The sequence below is a fragment of the Nyctereutes procyonoides genome, unplaced genomic scaffold, assembly GCF_905146905.1.
Source record: "Nyctereutes procyonoides isolate TBG_1078 unplaced genomic scaffold, NYPRO_anot_genome, whole genome shotgun sequence".
Taxonomy (NCBI): domain Eukaryota; kingdom Metazoa; phylum Chordata; class Mammalia; order Carnivora; family Canidae; genus Nyctereutes; species Nyctereutes procyonoides.
Window position 1 is genome coordinate 42,800,475 of NW_026575146.1, and position 17,850 is coordinate 42,818,324.

Below are 17,850 nucleotides of genomic sequence, written 5' to 3' on the forward strand. Positions count from 1 at the left end.
AGAGATGGAAAGAATCTGTCGGCTCCCCTAAGTTCACACGCTAAATAGAAAACTCTTGTCTGGTGACACCGCCTTATCTTGCATTCATTGCTGAAGAGCAGACACTGGGCAAACATAGGTTTTAATCCTGACACCTTGGAGATAGAATCTCTCCAGTTGTTCAGCTAGTAAGTATGGGGTGCTGCCTGCCACTGTTCCAGGCACCGTGCAGACTGCTGAGATCCAACAGTGAGCAGACACAAATACACAAATGCTGCTCGTGTGGAGCTCATGTTCTCTAGCAGACTGAGAGGTTCAACATCTAAAAAAACATTCGTGGTATTGCTTTTTAAAGATACTATAAAATACTGCAGTTGGCTTAAAGTTGGGATATATATGTTGAGGTATGCCCATCCCCCAGTGGATATAAAGCTTCTGGCATGTTGCATGTTGTGGCACTCCACACTGTTAGTTTCTCTCCTATGCCGCCCCCTATAGTACTCCCCTCCCACCTACCTAAACCATGATTTTTTCTAATGTGCATCTCCTTTTCTCCTGTGTCCCACATGTGGGCTTGGGAGTTTGTGGCCAGGGCTGAAATTTTTAAGAAATTATGCGCTCAACCTTGTCCTGGTTATGCTTTATGGTTTTGTAGACATGCTTGGAATCATCTGATGAAGAGATTGCTTGGCTCCCATAGATCAATGCCCCAAATTATCATTCTGTTACCTTCCACTGAATCATTCTAGTCCTTGGAGATGCCTGGTTGCCATAAAATTCCTCTGAATGGGGATTTACTTTAGAAGATGAGAAAAAAAGCAAGCATAAGATGAAAAAGGCACAGCACCTGACCAATGGACTGCTTAGAACCATTATTTACATGCTTTTCTCTTTGGCAGATTCAGAAGTATTGCCAAGTCTTACTTCAGAAGAGCCGATGGTGTTCTGCTGCTGTATGACGTTACATGCGAGAAAAGCTTTCTCAATGTACGAGAATGGGTAGACATGATTGAGGTAAGACACTGAAACAGAGAAGCAAACAAAAAATTACACAGGAGTCACAGGCCGTGTTAGAAGATGCTATTTCTCTTCTTTGTTGAGGAGCCCACCATCAGAAAGCACTGGTGCAGGCTAGTCAGGAAGGACTAGGTGTTAGAGGGGGACTGTCTCAGGGTACCTGGCAATGTTGGCCTTTTCCTCAGTAGCTGGGTGAGTTTCCACAGAGCCACTGAAGGGAGCTTCTGGGAATAAAACTCCTAGTTTTCTTACAGATAAATTAGAACCCCTTTGGAAGTAAATGCAAATGTAGGCAACCTGAGGAGCAGCAGCTCTTGCACATGGGGTGGTATGTAGTATGAGTGGGTGTGCATAGTGTGCCCGAAGTGCAGGTTTAACAGCATGAATGTGAGCATGTGCAAAGCCAGCTTTTTTAAATGTGTGGTAACATCTATGCTTTTTTTTCTGGTTAAATGAGGTGGTATCTTTCATTTGAGGAGCTTTCATATCCTTTGGTTTCATGGTAAATAATTTCTAAAAGTAGGAAATGATTTTGACCAGTTGGTGCTGCCAACAGTTGTTAATCGACATAAAGCTACAGTTCAAGTAGTGTTTCAATATACTTTCTTGGTAAAACAAAACCAAAATTCATGGCTAATATAATTTCATGGCTAATATAATTAAGTATATTATCTCTAATTTTTAACAGGCATTAAACAGTGCAGTGGTGGCTAAACAGAGAATTGATTGCTGTATATCAGGTTAGCCTCTAGCTTCTTCTGTTGGGTCTATTTCATAACCTGAAAAAAAAAAGTAGAACTAATCTTCTCTTTCTCATTAAAGAAAAGATGTGAGAAATGACAAGGAAATGTACATTGTTCTACTGAAATATCATGACTTAAAATTATTATAAATATGATGGAAGTGTGTTGATGTTTATGTAGTATTTTTATTTTTTTAAGATTTATTTATTTATTTATTTATTTATTTATTTATTTATTTATTTATTTATTTATTTATTTATGATAGACACACAGAGAGAGAGAGAGAGAGAGGCAGAGACACAGGCAGAGGGAGAAGCAGGCTCCATGCAGGGAGCCCGATGTGGGGCTCGATCTTGGGACTCCAGGATTGCGCCCTGGGCCAAAGGCAGGCGCCAAACTGCTGAGCCACCCAGGGATCCCCCATAGCATTTTTATTTCACAAAATTTCCACGTTATATTCGTCTCTGTAACATATCTGAGGAAAGAAGAAGTGTAATGTTATTCTCACTTTTTATGAGAAACCTCAGGCAGAGAAAGTATATGACCTTGGCTTGTGGTTATTCAGAGTTTAGGGGTTGAATGGGGGGTTGGATCTCTTTATTGAATCCTGGTTGCTGCTGTTATAAAGCGCTGGAGGAAGCAGCAGTTTGAGAAGAGAAGCTTTTGATACCTAGAGAGGAATTCCAGGGTACATTTATTGCACAGAGAAGAAGCATCTGCTCAAGGGATAGGCCTCCTTGGATAGAGCGATGAGTCCAGAGAGTAACATAATCCCAATGACTCGTACCCACAGATATTTAAAATCCACAGCAAAATGTTTTATTGTTGAAACTGTTGGACTTAACCTGCATTTTAAGTCTTTGGTTTATGCTTGAGGACAGGAGGCCCAAAGGCAAGGTCAGCCACAATGTTGAAATAACCCTAGTGACCAGCCACAGTGTGTGCTGGGACCCCATAATTTGCCATCATTTGCTAATCACCTGTATGTGGTAAGTTACCTTTCCAGCTACGTGGATCACCTTTCAGAGGGTCCAAAATGGATGAAAACTGTATCCAAGATGAATTCTTGAATTTGTCACGGGGAAAAATTAGATACCCCTTAGCATTTGACTTTTACCTTCAGAAATAAAGGGCTTGATAAACCTCTGCCATAGCTCACCCTTTCTAATTTAAGGAAATTCAATGGAGACAGTTTATGTGGCCACTATAAATATGGGTGGAAATAAAGAGTGATTGTTGGGGTAGGCCAGAGGATGGCAGGAGGTAGAACATCAGTGGTGAGTAGGCCCTCTGAATTAATAATTAATACACTTCGATAAAAGCCACTGGGTTACAGAGTCGTACAATAAAATTGTGGATAAAATAAAACTATGGCCATGTACTTACCTGTCGTGAGTAATGTATTGATTGAAATCTTGGCTGAATGTTGAGTGGAGGAGACACTGGAGACATAAGATCTCTTCTTGACTTTTGTGCATGCACTGTTCTAGAGTCTGCAAGGTACCCACAGTAGGGGAGCTCGTCATACCCTAGTAGGAGAAACAATAAGCAACAAACAAAGAAAATAAATGGAATGACAGAAAATGATAAATATTGTGGAAATAAAAAGAGGGAAGGAGAAAGACCTGGGCACCGTACTGCAGGTGGTGTGGTCAGGGCAGCCTCACTGGAAGGTGGTGTTCAAGTCAAGACTTGAAGGAGTTGCCAGTATTTATGGGAATAACTTTGGGAAGCCATTTATATGCTTGGGTTCTTGGCTTACTTAAGTATTTAAGGGATACCCCTTTGGAACCTGAACAGTTTGCCAAAGAACACAATTAACTAGCATGTTAATGGATGAGGCACCTAGTTTTGGGGAGGTCCTTTCACTCCCTTTTCCCATCTGCTCTTACTACAGTCTGGTGCCTTTGGACGACAGTGGTCTGAAGAGAAACGAAATCAGATGTAATGCTGTCATTTTTAAGGCTCGTTTCTTGATCCCGTGACAGGTGTGGTACCAAACTGAGAAAACACCTGGCACCTCTGAGCAGTGTAGGGGTAATGTCCATACACCTTAGGGCTGCTGCTTCTCTTGCATAGGAACCAGAGCCCTGTTGTTCTGTGCCATTCAGATGGTCTTCCTCTGTTCTCATCAGAGTCTCCTTGAGGTGGAGTGGGTCCTTACTGACCCCTTCATTTTACCAGTAGGAAAACTAAGGCACAAACATGAAGTAATTTGCCTGATTTCAGAGGCACAACCAGTGAGTGGCCAGGTGGTAGGAGGGGTGGTCTCAGACTCAGCTGTGATCCTCACATTTCACATTCTATTGGGCCCAGTGTAGACCTGGAATGGTGGTGTGGTTTGCATAAACTGATTTGGGAGCATTATCCTTAGAATCAGTTTCTTCGAATGATTGGAATTGACTCCTGGTAAGAAAAATGTTGACCTTCAAGACCTTCATATTTTGCTTTTGTTGTAAACCCAATATTGAGCAGTGAGTGTGGAACTTCCAAACTCTGCTTTTATCCCATTATGCTTGAGGGATTTCTCATGTGTTTTGTACCTCAGATGATGAAGTTGATTTGTCATAACCACTCTTTGGAGTGAAAGTTGCAGAAAATTGTGTGGGTGCCACAGCCAAATATAATTCTCAAATATAAAGTTCATATTGGTTCGTATGGTGGGGGGCAGGTACGAGGGGCTTTTGGACCATGGCCCTGGCCTTTGCAAGTTCTTAATTTAACCTCTCTGAATTTCAGTGGTCTCACCTGGCAATGGGAAGAAGTTTGGCTCCTTTTAGAGAGATTTTGAGGATTGAAGAGATTACTTCCATGTCATGTGGCACCCAAGGGGCTTTTGGAGAGTGGAAGCTGCTCTTGCTAATGAAACGTGTTTCTGTTCAGTGTTTGATGAGCACACAATTTTTTTTTTCCTGGCAGGATGCGATCCAGGAGAGTATTCCTATCATGTTGGTGGGAAACAAGGCTGATCTTCGTGCTGCTGCCACAGCAGAGGAACAAAAGTGTGTCCCAGGATACTTGGGAGAAAAATTGGCCATGGTAAGGGCAAAAGTTGGTATGTTGGGATAGACTTTAGGAGTTCATGAGCTCTGTAGTCAGCAGCCCTTCAATTTTGTCTACATTCGCTTTAAGAGGTTCTTTGGCAAACCTCCACCCTTTTTCTTTCTTTGTTGTTTTAAAGATTTTATTTATTTGAGAGAAAGAGAGCATGAGCAAGGGGAGGAGCAGAAAGAGAGGGAGAAGTAGGCTCCTGCTGAGCAGGGAGCCAGACTCGGGGCTTGATCCTAGGACCCTGGGATCATGACCTGAGCCAAAGGCAGATGCTTAACTGCCTAAGCCACCCGGGAGCCCCTCCCCACTTTAATAAATGTAAGTAATTGTACCAAGGACTAAACTGCTCATGAAGGTACAGTGATAACTGAGTTATTTTCCTTGTTGAAGAACATTGACAAAGGGACCCATGATTATCCTGCCTTCCTCCTCACCTTCAGCTAGTTCCTGGAATCCTCTAGTTCTGGAATCCATGTCAAGAAAAAATAATTGGTGTCCTGTTTAGAAAACATGGCTTAATTCCAGAAGGTTACTGTGCCAAAGGGCAGTGTGTTACCTGAGTGGAAGAGAATTGGGAAACTTGGTTTTCTTTTTTCTCTAAGATTTGTGCTTAGTTGAGTAGTCTAAAATTATTTTTGGTTATGCACTTGAATAGAGGATGAAGTTCATTTCTATCTAGTTTATTACTAGGGGCAGTATTTATTCTCCCATTATTAGCAGTGTGTGAAATGCTCCAGGGTCCCCTTATGAGCCGTCTTTCCCAAACAAGGAATCAGAGGTACCTGGTGTTGGATAAGTTCACGCCATAGCAGTCTGATCTGATGCTGCTACCACTGTGTCTGCATCAGCACACAAAAGGACTTTCTGTAGCATGTGCACATGAACTTTAAAAAGAAGCTTTAGGGGCACCTGGGTGGTTCAGTCAGGTAAGCATCTACCTTCAGCTCAAGTCATGATCTCAGGGTCCTGGGACAGAGCCCTGCATTACATCGGGCTTCCTGCTCAGCAGGGAGTCTGCTTCTTCCTCTCCCTCTGCCTGCCACTCCTGCTGCTGGTGCTCACTCTTATGTTCTCTCAGATAAATAAATAAAATCTTAAAAAAATGAAATGAAATAAAAAGTTTCAGTGTCACTGTTTTAAGTTAGAAAATCTTTCTTGTTTTAAATTTTCAAACTATGAACCAAACATGCTTTTAAAAAGTCCACAGGCCCACAGCACACACCATTCTCCTTCCCTAAGGGAAACTTTCTCCAGGCAGAGACACAAAAATAACTTCATCAGTTACAATTGTGGCAAGTGAAATGCAGGAAAAACACAGAGGGCTGTGAGGTTTCCTAATAGCAAGACCTGACAGGGGACATGTCAGACTTCCAGAGCACTGAGTCCTAACTTCAGGGGAGAATTATGGAAAAATTCAAAAGGTAGGAGTCAGCCTGGAGAAGGGTGTGTGGAGGAAGGGCAGACCCATGTAGTGGGAACAGCGGGTGCACAGATCGTGAGGTGGGAGGGAATGTGGGACATGAGAGAAACAGAGGGAAGGTCAGGGTAACCAGAGCATGGTGGGCGAGGCAGAAGGGTGGCAGGAAAAGCTAGGAGGTGGGCCAGGACTACATGGTCGTGGGGCCTTGGCGGCGGTGGGGAAGCATTTGAGCATTACTTGAAGAGGAATGGAAGCATTGAAAGGTTTGAAGCAGGAGAGTGATAGGATGGTCGTATACATCACCGCTGGGAAGGAGAATAATAGAGCGCTAGACAATGTCCATTGGTTTCAGCAACACGGAGGTGACTGAATCTTGATAGGAAAATATGATAGTGTGAAGAGATGCATGTTGGCTGCCAGCCCGAAGGAGACACACTTTTGATGGATGTTCAATTCGTGAGTGGTCACCTTCAGCTATCATTTTTCCCTCTCTCAGATTATCTGATAGGGAACGTTTGTAGCAACTGGTAGGACAGTGGGGAATCAGAACCTTAAAACATGAAATTGTGTATTGTGCTTGCTTTTAAAGCAAAATAAAAATCCCCTGACTAGGAGCTGTGTCTGGAATAACTAGACTCAAATTCACTATTTTTTGAAGTATTGAAACTGTGAATCCAATTTCTTAGCTATTAGCATACTCAACAGGAGAATATTTTTATTTTATTTGTTGGTTTTAAAAGCTAAAATTGCAGGAGACTTAAAGTCTTCATTTAATTGTATATGTATCTTTTCCACAGACCTATGGGGCATTATTCTGTGAAACCAGCGCTAAAGATGGCTCAAATATAGTGGAAGCTGTTCTCCATCTTGCTCGGTAAAGTGGTGTCTTATGTTTGGAAAACTGAAAGCGGGATTGAATTTTCATATGGTGGGTGCTTAGGTCAAATTTCTTTACTCTAACATGAATATACATTGGAAAACACCATCTTGTATTCCAGTACTAGTTAGAGAAACAATTGAACATGGATCTTATAAAAACCGGTAATGCTGCTTATTCACTGTGAACGTTGGCAAAGTACCTTTACCGCCAAACAAAGCAGGTGCATCTGAGGTGTCGTTGACATTTCTGCAAAATGTCACCACAAAGCTAATAGTTGACTTGTATGAATCATTTCCAGGAACCAGATTTTAAACACAAGAGACTATTATGAAATTAACTATCTATTATGACATTTTCCGGGGTAAAGGGAAAAAACTCAACAAAGCAAATTGTATATCATGCCAGTTGAAAGCACTTTATTAAAATTATTACTCAGGTATTTATTAAGCTAAGGCAATGCTGTTAATGATAAATAACATTTGGGGATATAGATTAGAATAAAAATTACATCCTTGAGGAACTTGGATATAAATGTGAATGTTTTAATCCTTAGAGTAAATTTGATTTTTAGGAAATAACATTATCTGCTAGATTTATGCCTTCTGCCTAGTTTTCTGCCACAAATGAAAAGATGATTCTTTACTGGCCTGAAGGGATTAAATATCTGAAAGAAAAAGAAAGGAAAGGAAAAAAAAAAGAAAAGAAAGAAAATGTGCATGAACAAAACCCAGGCCAGTGACCTTTAATTGCCGACAAAATCCAGGCCAATGATTTTTAATTGTTGTCAAAGCAAAGCCATAATTTGGGGGTGGAGGGTTCTGATCATTTGTGAAATCTTAGCTTTAGTAGGATAGTTGGCCTCTTCTACTCATACATGTTGACAAGTAAAATACTTTGTAGTGTTTTAAATGCTGCTTTTCCATTGATGATTTGGTGTTTGTAGCGCTCACTGGCTGCTTAGCCTGGGGCCTTGGGCTAGATCCTTAACCTCACTGGAGAAAATCAGGAAATGGGCCCCAGGACTTTAAGTGGCCTGCTTGGCATTAGTCTGGCAGGGCTTGGCAGGTGCCTTGAGCTCAAACTCAGAGTCTCTGAACATTATCTCCTTTGATACTGGTCCAAGAGAGAGAGCCACCTGCCCCCACCACACTGGAAATTATCTTTGTGTAAAGCAAAAACAGTGCTAACTTTGAGTGTGACCTAGAACAGGTAGAAAAAAGGTAAACATTTAAATAGATTCGAGAGAATGACATGGTTTTCTGCCTGTGACTTGTAAGAGAATCATGGGCTCATATCACATTTGTCAAACAAGATTCCAAGTAAAACCTTCACAATCTGGGTGAAATAATTGACCCCATGCATGTGCGGGCACATAGGGGCCACTGTCTGTTTTGGCCGAGGAAGTCTCAGTCAACAAAGATGGGGAGGAGATTTGGTGAAATGCACCAAAAATGGAATCATTGCCGATGGTAGGTGTTTATATTTTTTCAGGTGCTCATACTGGTGTTTCATTACAGTGTACTTGGTGGTTCCTGGGTGGAGTTGGTGTGCTTGCCGGGCTAGATGGGTGTGGGAAGGGCCTGCAGGTCTTTAGAGCATTGCCGGGCCTGAGACTGAACTGGAGCAGATGGTGTTGGGGGGGGGGGACACCTTACCTTTGGCAGTGGGGTGCTGGCTTGCTGCTTCGGCCCAGCAAAGGACACTGCCGGCCAGGCCCCTGCGTGCGAGGCTGTTGCCTTCTGCCCAGCTTATTGGAGGACCATGGTGTCAGGAGATCTTAAATCTCCTCTCAAACAGCTTGTGGATTCAGACAAGTCCCTGTGTCTCTCTTGGCATCTCTAATCTGTAAAATGAGGGAGGAGCTGGAAAAAATGATTCCCAAGGGCCTCTCCTTCTGACACTATGGTTCTACACAGAACAGCCGATACTCCACAGAGTACCATCATTGCTCTTTGATGCTGAATTGTCTAATGGGGTCATATTAAAAGTTAAATGACTCCAAATTGCCATGGTCCCACCCAAAGTGCCAAATTTATTCTCTTTATTCTATCATAAAGGTGGGAGAGGCTGTGAGCTGCCTGTGTGTTTCACCCCACCTGCTCCTGCCCAGCACCCTGTTTTCAGCACAACTGCCACACTGGCTTGTGCTTCTTCACTTACAACACCTGTGTGCAGAGGCATTTTGATAAGAGGTCACTCCTTGTGGATCACTTATCAAGGAGTTATTTTATTGTTATTACTGCACTGTGGCCTGGTGTGAGGTCTCTGGTTTAGTTATGTTAGTGGTGTGTTAAATATGAAAATTGTAAATAAAGCAGGTATTTAAAGTCTTTAATTTGCTTTGTATCCTGCTTTCATATTTGTTTGTTAAAATGTCTCATGACAATGGTAGAGTTGCTGCAGGTGAAATGATCATTTTTAAAGGTTTTACATCCTTTAGAAAGTTATGTATAATGTAAAACATGTTACATTCTCGGTTTAGATCTCATAAGACAATTCCCATCACGGCTCTTTTCACACTATGCCATGTCGTAAAATGTGAACTAGATGAGTTTATGGATTTGCACTGTCTGAAACAATTCTGTTTTGAAGGGAGGCCATAAATGTTTGGTTAACACCCTAAAATACTAGTACTGCTTTTTTGGGAAACCTCTCAATACCAGGAAAAGTTTCTTCTAGAAATGCAATTTCCCTGTGGTGCTGACAGGACATTTATCACAATCATTGTCTGTTGGCAAGTGAATCTGCCATCACTAGAACCACTAGCTTTACACATTTTGCACTAGATTCAAGTTCCAAAGGCATTTAATTGATCAATGGCCTGAGATTTGAAAAACAAAACAAAACAAAAACACAAAAAGAACTCAGGCTGATGTATCAGTTTAGCCCAGGCTCTGAGCCTGTAGGTTAGACTGAGTCATCTAAAATGCAGTTGTTCAGCGTGTAGTAGTTTTTGGTGAGACAGTCTAGTTTTCCCAGCTTTAAACCTGTTGTAGGTGTTTGGAATATCTTTCTAATTTCCTTGAAGTGGGAAATGCCTGCACTTATGGTGGATTAAAGAAACCGAAGGCCAGATGAACAACATGGGTACATATTTTTCTCCTTAATATTTGCTTTCAGGTTCAATAACTGCATTATTGAGAGAGCACTTGGCCCATGGAGGCCCCATACGTGGTTCAATAGAGATATCAAGGAAGTAAATACTTGCAAGCTATACAGTTTAACATGAGAGGGAAAACAAAGAAAACATTTGACCAGGAAGCCAGATGATTGTAACTGATAGAGGCTATTGGACCGCCCAAAAGGGAGACATGGGAGTTGTCTTGTGTAGGTGCTATGTTTATTATACCCATTCTGCAGATAAGAAAGTGGAGGAGTAGAATGCTTAATCAACCTGCTCAGGGTGGTAGCACTGGGACTTATCGCTACCACTCTGAAGCATTGGCTTGCCACTTCAGGATTGGCAATCTCAGGATTGCGGTCCACATTCTCCTCTTTTTTACTCTCTCTCTCTATTTCTCTCTCTGCCTAATGTCTTCGAGCCCTAGGGTTTCTAGAACTGTCTCTAGCTGGCAACTTCTCCATTTTCTATATTTTTAACCTCCACCTCTTTTTAAAATTCCGTAACCACATCCCACCCATCAACAAGTGGAAATTCCAAAGGTGTGACTATATCCAACATGTCCAACCCTCAAGACCTGGCCTCACCTATTTTTCTGGTTGCATCTCTTGCTTCCCAAAGGAATGATAATCTGTAGACACAGCAAACTTTATTTCTGCTTGTGGCCAAGCTCTTTTGTGTCTCCTTGCCTTTATGCATGCTGTTCCCTGCACCTGGAATTTCCTTTCCTCATTAAGTGGAGATCAATTTGTGTTCTTTTAAGAGGTCCCTCTTCTGGCAAAGTATCCATGCAGCTCCATCTCTTCCTTCCCTCCAGCACAACTGTGGTGTACCCTCTGTATTCCTGCATCGTACCATACATGTGTTAGTAGTGTTTTGGCAACCTTGTAATGATGTGTTTAGATTTCTGTCTCTCCTTCAAAGCTCACTAATCGAGGGTCCCAGAATTTGGCATGAATTGGACATTTGTTGAGTGACCAAATGTCTGAGATGATGCAAGTGGAAGTTATATTAGTTTTCTGTTGTTGCTGAACAAATTCCCACAAACATCGCTTAAGCAATGCCAGTGTATCACGTTCCAGTTCTGGAGGTCAGGAATCTGAAATGAGTCTTACAGGATGCTTGAGGTCGGATCGTATATCTTCTTTCTTTTCCTGAATCTTTGTTTCCTCATCTGTAAAGTGAGTATAATAATGCTCACCTGTCACCTGTCAGGTTGTGTGTATGTGTTTATGTCGTGTGATTGTATATGTGTATTAAGTAAGAGAAATATGAAAATGTATAGTATAGCATTTATTAGCTGGCCTTCAAGAATTAATTTCTCCGTCTTTTTTTTCTTCTGCTAAGACATCTTCTTTCTAACTCACAGCATAGTGGTTTCCAGAACATGTCAGCACTTTCTGGAGTGGTGCTGACTAATTTGGTAGCCACTAGCCACCTCAAGTGTGGCTAACCCAAATTGGAGTGTGCTGGTTTTGAGTGTGTACTGGATTTTGAAGACAGTATAAAAACCGTAAAATACTTCATTACTATTTTTATTGATAACATGCTGAAATGATATGTTTGCTATAGTGAGCTAAATAAAATATATTCATGAAATTAAACTTACCTGTTTTCTTTTTACATTTTTTTCTAAATGTGCCTCCTAAAACATTGAAGATTACCTATGTGGATTACATTACATTCCTATTGAACAACGTCACTCTACTAGGAATATGCCAGTTCTAAGTAGTTTCAGGTATCTGCTGCTCTGTAATAAACCAAGACATAGTTGCCTAAAACAACTATCACTTTTTAATTTCCTGAAATTACCAGAATTGGCTGGCTCTCAGCTGGAAGGTTCCTCAACTGCTCTTGCTTTGTGTGTCTATGCATTTGCAGTCAGACGGTGGCTGCTGGGCTATGGCTCAGGCTGGATGGCTGACACCAGGGTGCCTATCCTTGTGGCTGCTCAGCCTCAGAACCACTCTGCTGGCCCTCTCCACTGAGGAACTCTAGCAGCTAAGAGCAACCAAGCCTTACTAACACCTGGCTTGGAGTCCCTGCCCACCATCCTCTGCATTCTGTTGATCTAAGCAGTCAAAGAGCCAGTCCTACAGAGGGAGAGCCCACAGTGGGGGTTCTCTAGTCTTGATGGGGAGCCCCAGGCACTGATGGGGAAGGTAGGATTGTTTGCGGGCCTCTTGGGGATGAGCTGTCCCAGTCAAGATTGCCATCCAGGGTCCTGTCTGAGATGGGACTTTAGGGTCTGCATGTTTCCCAAGCATCCCTGGGAATACACTTGGAAGGATCCTTCCCTAGGAGGTTTTCACAAGGTCTTAGAGATCTTTTGTCATTGTAGCCTCTAGTGTTAATTCTAAAAGAAATTTAGGAAGAGGCAAAAGGAAGATTTTTTTTTCTGGATATTAACCATTCATCATTGTCTCCACAATCGTGTATAATTAAAGAGTGGTTATAAAGTCATCATTGCTTTTGTTAAGGTCAGCAAGTATTAGAGATGGAAGCCAGGTTCTAGAGTGCTAAGGAGTGAGCTGTGCATGTGTTAGGCTGTAAAGCATGTGAAACCACAGCAAAGAGCAGGAGTAGGCCGTCGTGTATGCAGGTGTGACTGTGTGCGTACCTGTGCACGTGTGTCCATGTGTGCCTGCCTTGTGCATGCGTGTGGTCTGGTGATCAGAGCGCAGGCGCAGAAGACAGCCTGCGTGATTCCCACTCCAGCTAGAGGCTTCTCCAGCCATGTAACTGGAGGGAAATTTCTTAACCTTTTTTTTTTTTTTTTTGTCTTGCTTCCTCACACATAAAATGGGACACAGCAAAATCTCATGGTCCTTGTGAGGCTTTAAGACTGTCAATACCTATAAAGCATTTAGAACAGTGAATGGGTGGCACACAGCAAGTGCTCAGCAGTACTGTTTTTATTTCTACAGAACCATTTGTGGTTTAGTTTCATACCTCATTTATTCATTCATTCATTCTCTCTCTCTCTGTCTCTCCCCTCCCCCCACATCCCCCAGGGAAGTGAAGAAAAGAACCGATGAAGATGACAGCAAATCCATTACCAATCTGACTGGGACCAGTTCCAGAAAGTCAACCCAGATAAAGAACTGTTGCAGTAGTTAAATCCCAAACATCCTTGGCCTGTCAAGTCTTCAGTCCCAGAGTACGGGGTGTCTGGTGACTCGTTTGCTTCTTGCAGAGTGGCACATCCTCCAGACTCTGCCATGTGGAAAGTTACAGTGTGAGAATCTGAACTGTGCTTTTAGATCCTTCTGGAGCCCTGGCTCTTTGCTATGTCTCCACAAGTGATTGGGGTCCTCGGTTAAATGTACTTGTCTTGGCCTTGCAGTGTTTCAAAAGATAATATGTAAAAAGGACTAAAAAAATCACATGCTCAGATCAAAGCTGTAGAAGAAACTTCCTGACGTAGATTCACGTGGTAGTAGCTGACTTTGTAGATAATCTACAACATTTTTTTCAAGTATTTGATACTAGAATACTAGTAAAAGGGGATTATTATCCTAGCTTTGCTGTTAACTAGCCTGTAGTCTCAGACCTGTCAGCAGCCACAATAGATCTGTCTCCTTATCTGCAAAACAGGCAGCTTGGCTCTGCAGGCCTGGCCTCTCAGACTCTGTGCACTGTGAGGAGTGGGAAGGACTCCATGATGGCCCACAGTTAATGAGGACTCTGACTAGTTGTACTTTTTAAATATTGGGGTATTGAGTTTTCTCATTTCTGGAACAGAATTTCATTGAGGGAAAATATGGTAATGTTTTAGGCTCCAGTGTAGACAGCAAAATCTATTTTTTTATATACAAAGGAAAAAAACATTTATGTGACAAAAAGTTGGACAAAAACAGTGAAGTCCATGGTTTAAATTCCATGTTAAAAATTCTAATGAAAACATTGGAGTCAACACCACATACTAGTCAAAGTATAATGCCCAGGAAAGTTGTCACTCTTAACTTAAAAATATGTAACAGCAAGTCATGGCCATGGGCTGGGGAAAGGCAGGAGCTGGGAGTGATTGCTAATGGGGATGTGGTTTCTTTGGGAGATGAGAATGTTCTGGAGTTATACTGTGGCAATGGTTGTATGACTTTGCAAATATATGAAATAACATTAAACTGTTAAAAGGGTGAAGTTTATGGTATGTGAATTATATCTCATTTAAAAACAACCACTTGGAATGATTTAACATTTTGCCAAATGAAAATATGCGTGCTTGTTTCAGATCTTCCCATCACTTACAAGCATAATCTCCAATGCAGTGCAAATCTCTGAACAACCTAGTTGTCGGCATTCACTTCCTAAAATAACAAACGGTAAAAGAAATGATGTATGTTTTTGGAAACTGATCTCTTCAAAAGAGGAATTATCCTTAGGAGTGGGAAGTCACAGCCCTTTGCTTAATGTGACTAGTGACTCCTCCTCACCAACAGTGTGAGGTCCTTCCAGAACCTGCAGTAACTCCTAGATTTCCCCACTAAAATGTCTCTGACAGCAGAAATGTCTCAACACCTGACCCGAGAAAGCCTGGTTTCTGGTTTTTGGTTCTCAGTGGCCTTGAAAGCAATTAAGTTATCCCCAACCAGAGATGTGAACTTAACTTTGGTTCATATAGGTCCAGGTTCCAAGTAGTCTGCTGATAAAAACTTAAATAATAACTGTTATTTATTGTGTTATATAAGCTAATAATATTCTTTTGTGTTGAATTAAAACAATTCCGATGCTCAGTTTTCCTCCTGTTTATGATTTTTATGATCAAATCTTAAATTCCCTAGCTTTATTTTTTTTTAAATGAAAACTGACCAGATATGTTACACATACAGATTATAAATAGTCACGACATCCTTGAGTTTGTAAAAGCATGCCCTCTCTTCATTGACATCTAGTTTTTTTACTGGGAAGTTTGATCTATCCCTAGCAACTCTACCATGCATTTCCATCTGCTGGCTTTGGTCACAGAAAAAGAATTTTACATTTTTGATGGGAAAGAATGCCTCGCTTGTGGAGTCTTGTCAAACTGAACAGGGAAGGAGGTGGTTACTTTGGTGCCATGGTGAGATACACATTTTGCCACTACTGGTTGCCTCCGGGGCACCTTTGGAACCCAGGTTAGAAAGGATCTATGGGTTGGCATATGGGACACATGTTTCCGGTATTTGGTGTAGTTGCAAACAACTGTGTTAGTATACATGTTACTGTGTTGCCTTTATTTATTTTCCCCCAAAGTGCCTCTCTGTATTTGTCTGACAGTTTGTACATAGAACATATCTTTGATACAGAAGTATTATCTTGGCTTTTGCCTCTGGCTTGTATGGCTAGTACCCCCAAATTGATTCTGAGATTGCACAGGCACCTTTGGTAGACAATGCAGTCGTCTTTGTTCGAACCTGAATAAATATTTTGGCAACAGAATCCAAATCAGAGACTTACAGCTCTGGTAAGCAATCTTATTTGAAGAAAAGCTACTTTAAAAGCTCTTTCAGCTGCATTGGTGGGAAATCATAATTATCAGCAACATTTAATTTCAGGAAGGTGTTCTCAAGGTATATTTTTTATGAGAAGAAAATATTTAATGTTTTTAACCTAGACTTAATGTGACACATTCGCATAGTCCTATGCAACTAACTCATCTTGACTCAATTTTTCCTTCGAGAGCTTTTAAGATCATGATTATACAATGCTCCTTTTTTTATGCATCCTGACACATTGGATAATATTTTAATTTTATCATGGAAAATAATGTTGGATAAGGAGACACTTTTCTCTGTTAACTTTTAGCTTCATTCATTTTCATAATTTATTTTTTCCACTTGCTGCTTTATATGACATATGTGACATTTGATTATTTAATACCAAATGTGATTTGCATAAACCCAAGTCACACAACTCTCTTGCTGAAGATAAAATTGAGGTTAAAAGATAAAGATTTATTTTCATATTTGTATAGTGATCAGCTTCAGAGTGAAGGCTTTTGTGGGCTTTTATTGTATATGTGTGTAAGAAATTTCATATGTATATATTAAGTAGGCCTCTGAGTATTGAATAATTGTTTCATGATTTTGATTTATTTGGTTTACATTTTCATTGTATCGGCCATATTTCATTTATACTGTTTATTTCTCTTCAAACCATTAATAATTATACCATAAAGTGTAATTTTTATAGCAATGCAAATGTCTAAGGAACTACAAATATTTCCTGCATTGTAAATTTAATAAAGCATGCTTCCTTTGGCCTTTCGTGTGTTTCCTTCGGCTTTACTGGAGACATCCCTGAAGCAGCTTAAATTTTAGGATGTGCCTGCATGAAACCATACCTCTAAAACAATCATCTTTTCTGGCCTAGGCAGCTGGCTGGTTGGAGAAAAGAACGAACACAGGGTGTTCAGTGCTGTGGCACGACCATGTCATCTTGGCCCGCGGGGCAGCAGGTCACACCAGGGTGTGACAGCCACAAATAGGGAAGGAAGCTTTTGTAGAAAAATTTCAGTACGGGTTCTGGCCATCCTCATGCCCTCAGGCTAGTCCCTTTCTCCGACACCCATCCTGCTCCTTCCATCCCCCCACACTGCCTAGCCAGCTCTGCTCATCCTCTTTTTTTTTTTTTTTAAGATTTTACTTAATTATTCATGATAGTCACACACAGAGAGAGAGAGAGGCAGAGTCACAGGCAGAGGGAGAAGCAGGCTCCATGCACTGGTAGCCTGACGTGGGATTCGATCCCGGGTCTCCAGGATCGCGCCCTGGGCCAAAGGCAGGCGCCAAACCGCTGCGCCACCCAGGGATCCCTCATCCTCTGTTTTAGCTGAAACCTTTCTTCCCTCAGGAAGTCTTCCCTCTCAGCCCCTAAACTAGGTGGAGGCTGACAGCTCTCCCTCAGGCAGCACCCTTTCTAACTGGTCAGCGGTTTAACTAGACACACAGGCCCGAGCCCTGGGCCCTTTGCTGCCGCCTCCCTTCTGCTGTATATATGCTAAAATGGGTAAGCAGATAATTAACTTTAAATAGGCTTTGGAAAGAGTTTCCGCAGACACGCACACACCTGCTCATCTGCAGTAGCCCTGGACGGTGAAAGGAGAGGCAGCATATGCTAATGGCCGTGGGCCTGAGCTCTGCAGCCAGCCCCATATTCCTGCCCGTAGGGTTATTATGAACAAGGAGCTTACCCTCTATGTACCCCAGCTGCTGCCTTGATAAAACAGGAGTAGGGGTACCATTCTTATGGGATGCTTATGAGGACAACATGAGTTAATATATATACATTATTTGGAATAGTATCTGGCACTTTGATCACCCTCAATTAAAAAAAGACATTTGTGGGGTACTTGGGTGGCTCAGAGGGTTGAGCACCTGCCTTCAGCTCAGGTCATGATCCCAGGGTCCTAGAACAAGCTCCATGTGTCAGGCTCCCTGCTCAAGGTGGGGGAAGGGGGTCTGCTTCTCCCTCTCCCTCTGCCCTTCCTCCCACTCATGTTCTTTCTCTCTAAAATCTCTCTTTAAAATTCTTTAAGGAGGGCAGCCCGGGTGGCTCAGCGGTTTAGCGCCGCCTTCGGCCCAGGGCCTGATCCTGGAGTCCCAGGATCGAGTCCCACATCGGGCTCCCTTCATGGAGCCTGCTTCTCCCTCTGCCT

General features: G+C 41.9%; 1 protein-coding gene across 3 annotated transcripts in view; it reads left to right on the top strand.

Annotated features, from left to right (window-relative positions):
• Positions 1-16,459, top strand: part of RASEF (RAS and EF-hand domain containing) — a 75,992-nt gene extending 59,533 nt beyond the window's left edge. For all 3 annotated transcript variants that reach the window (XM_055310332.1, XM_055310333.1, XM_055310331.1), the window contains 4 exons: positions 879-993; positions 4,659-4,778; positions 7,008-7,084; positions 13,226-16,459. In XM_055310332.1, coding sequence (XP_055166307.1) covers positions 879-993; positions 4,659-4,778; positions 7,008-7,084; positions 13,226-13,331 — 418 coding nt within the window. In that variant the 3' untranslated portion in view covers positions 13,332-16,459. The remainder of the gene's footprint in view (positions 1-878; positions 994-4,658; positions 4,779-7,007; positions 7,085-13,225) is intronic.
• Positions 16,460-17,850: the final 1,391 nt, after the last annotated feature.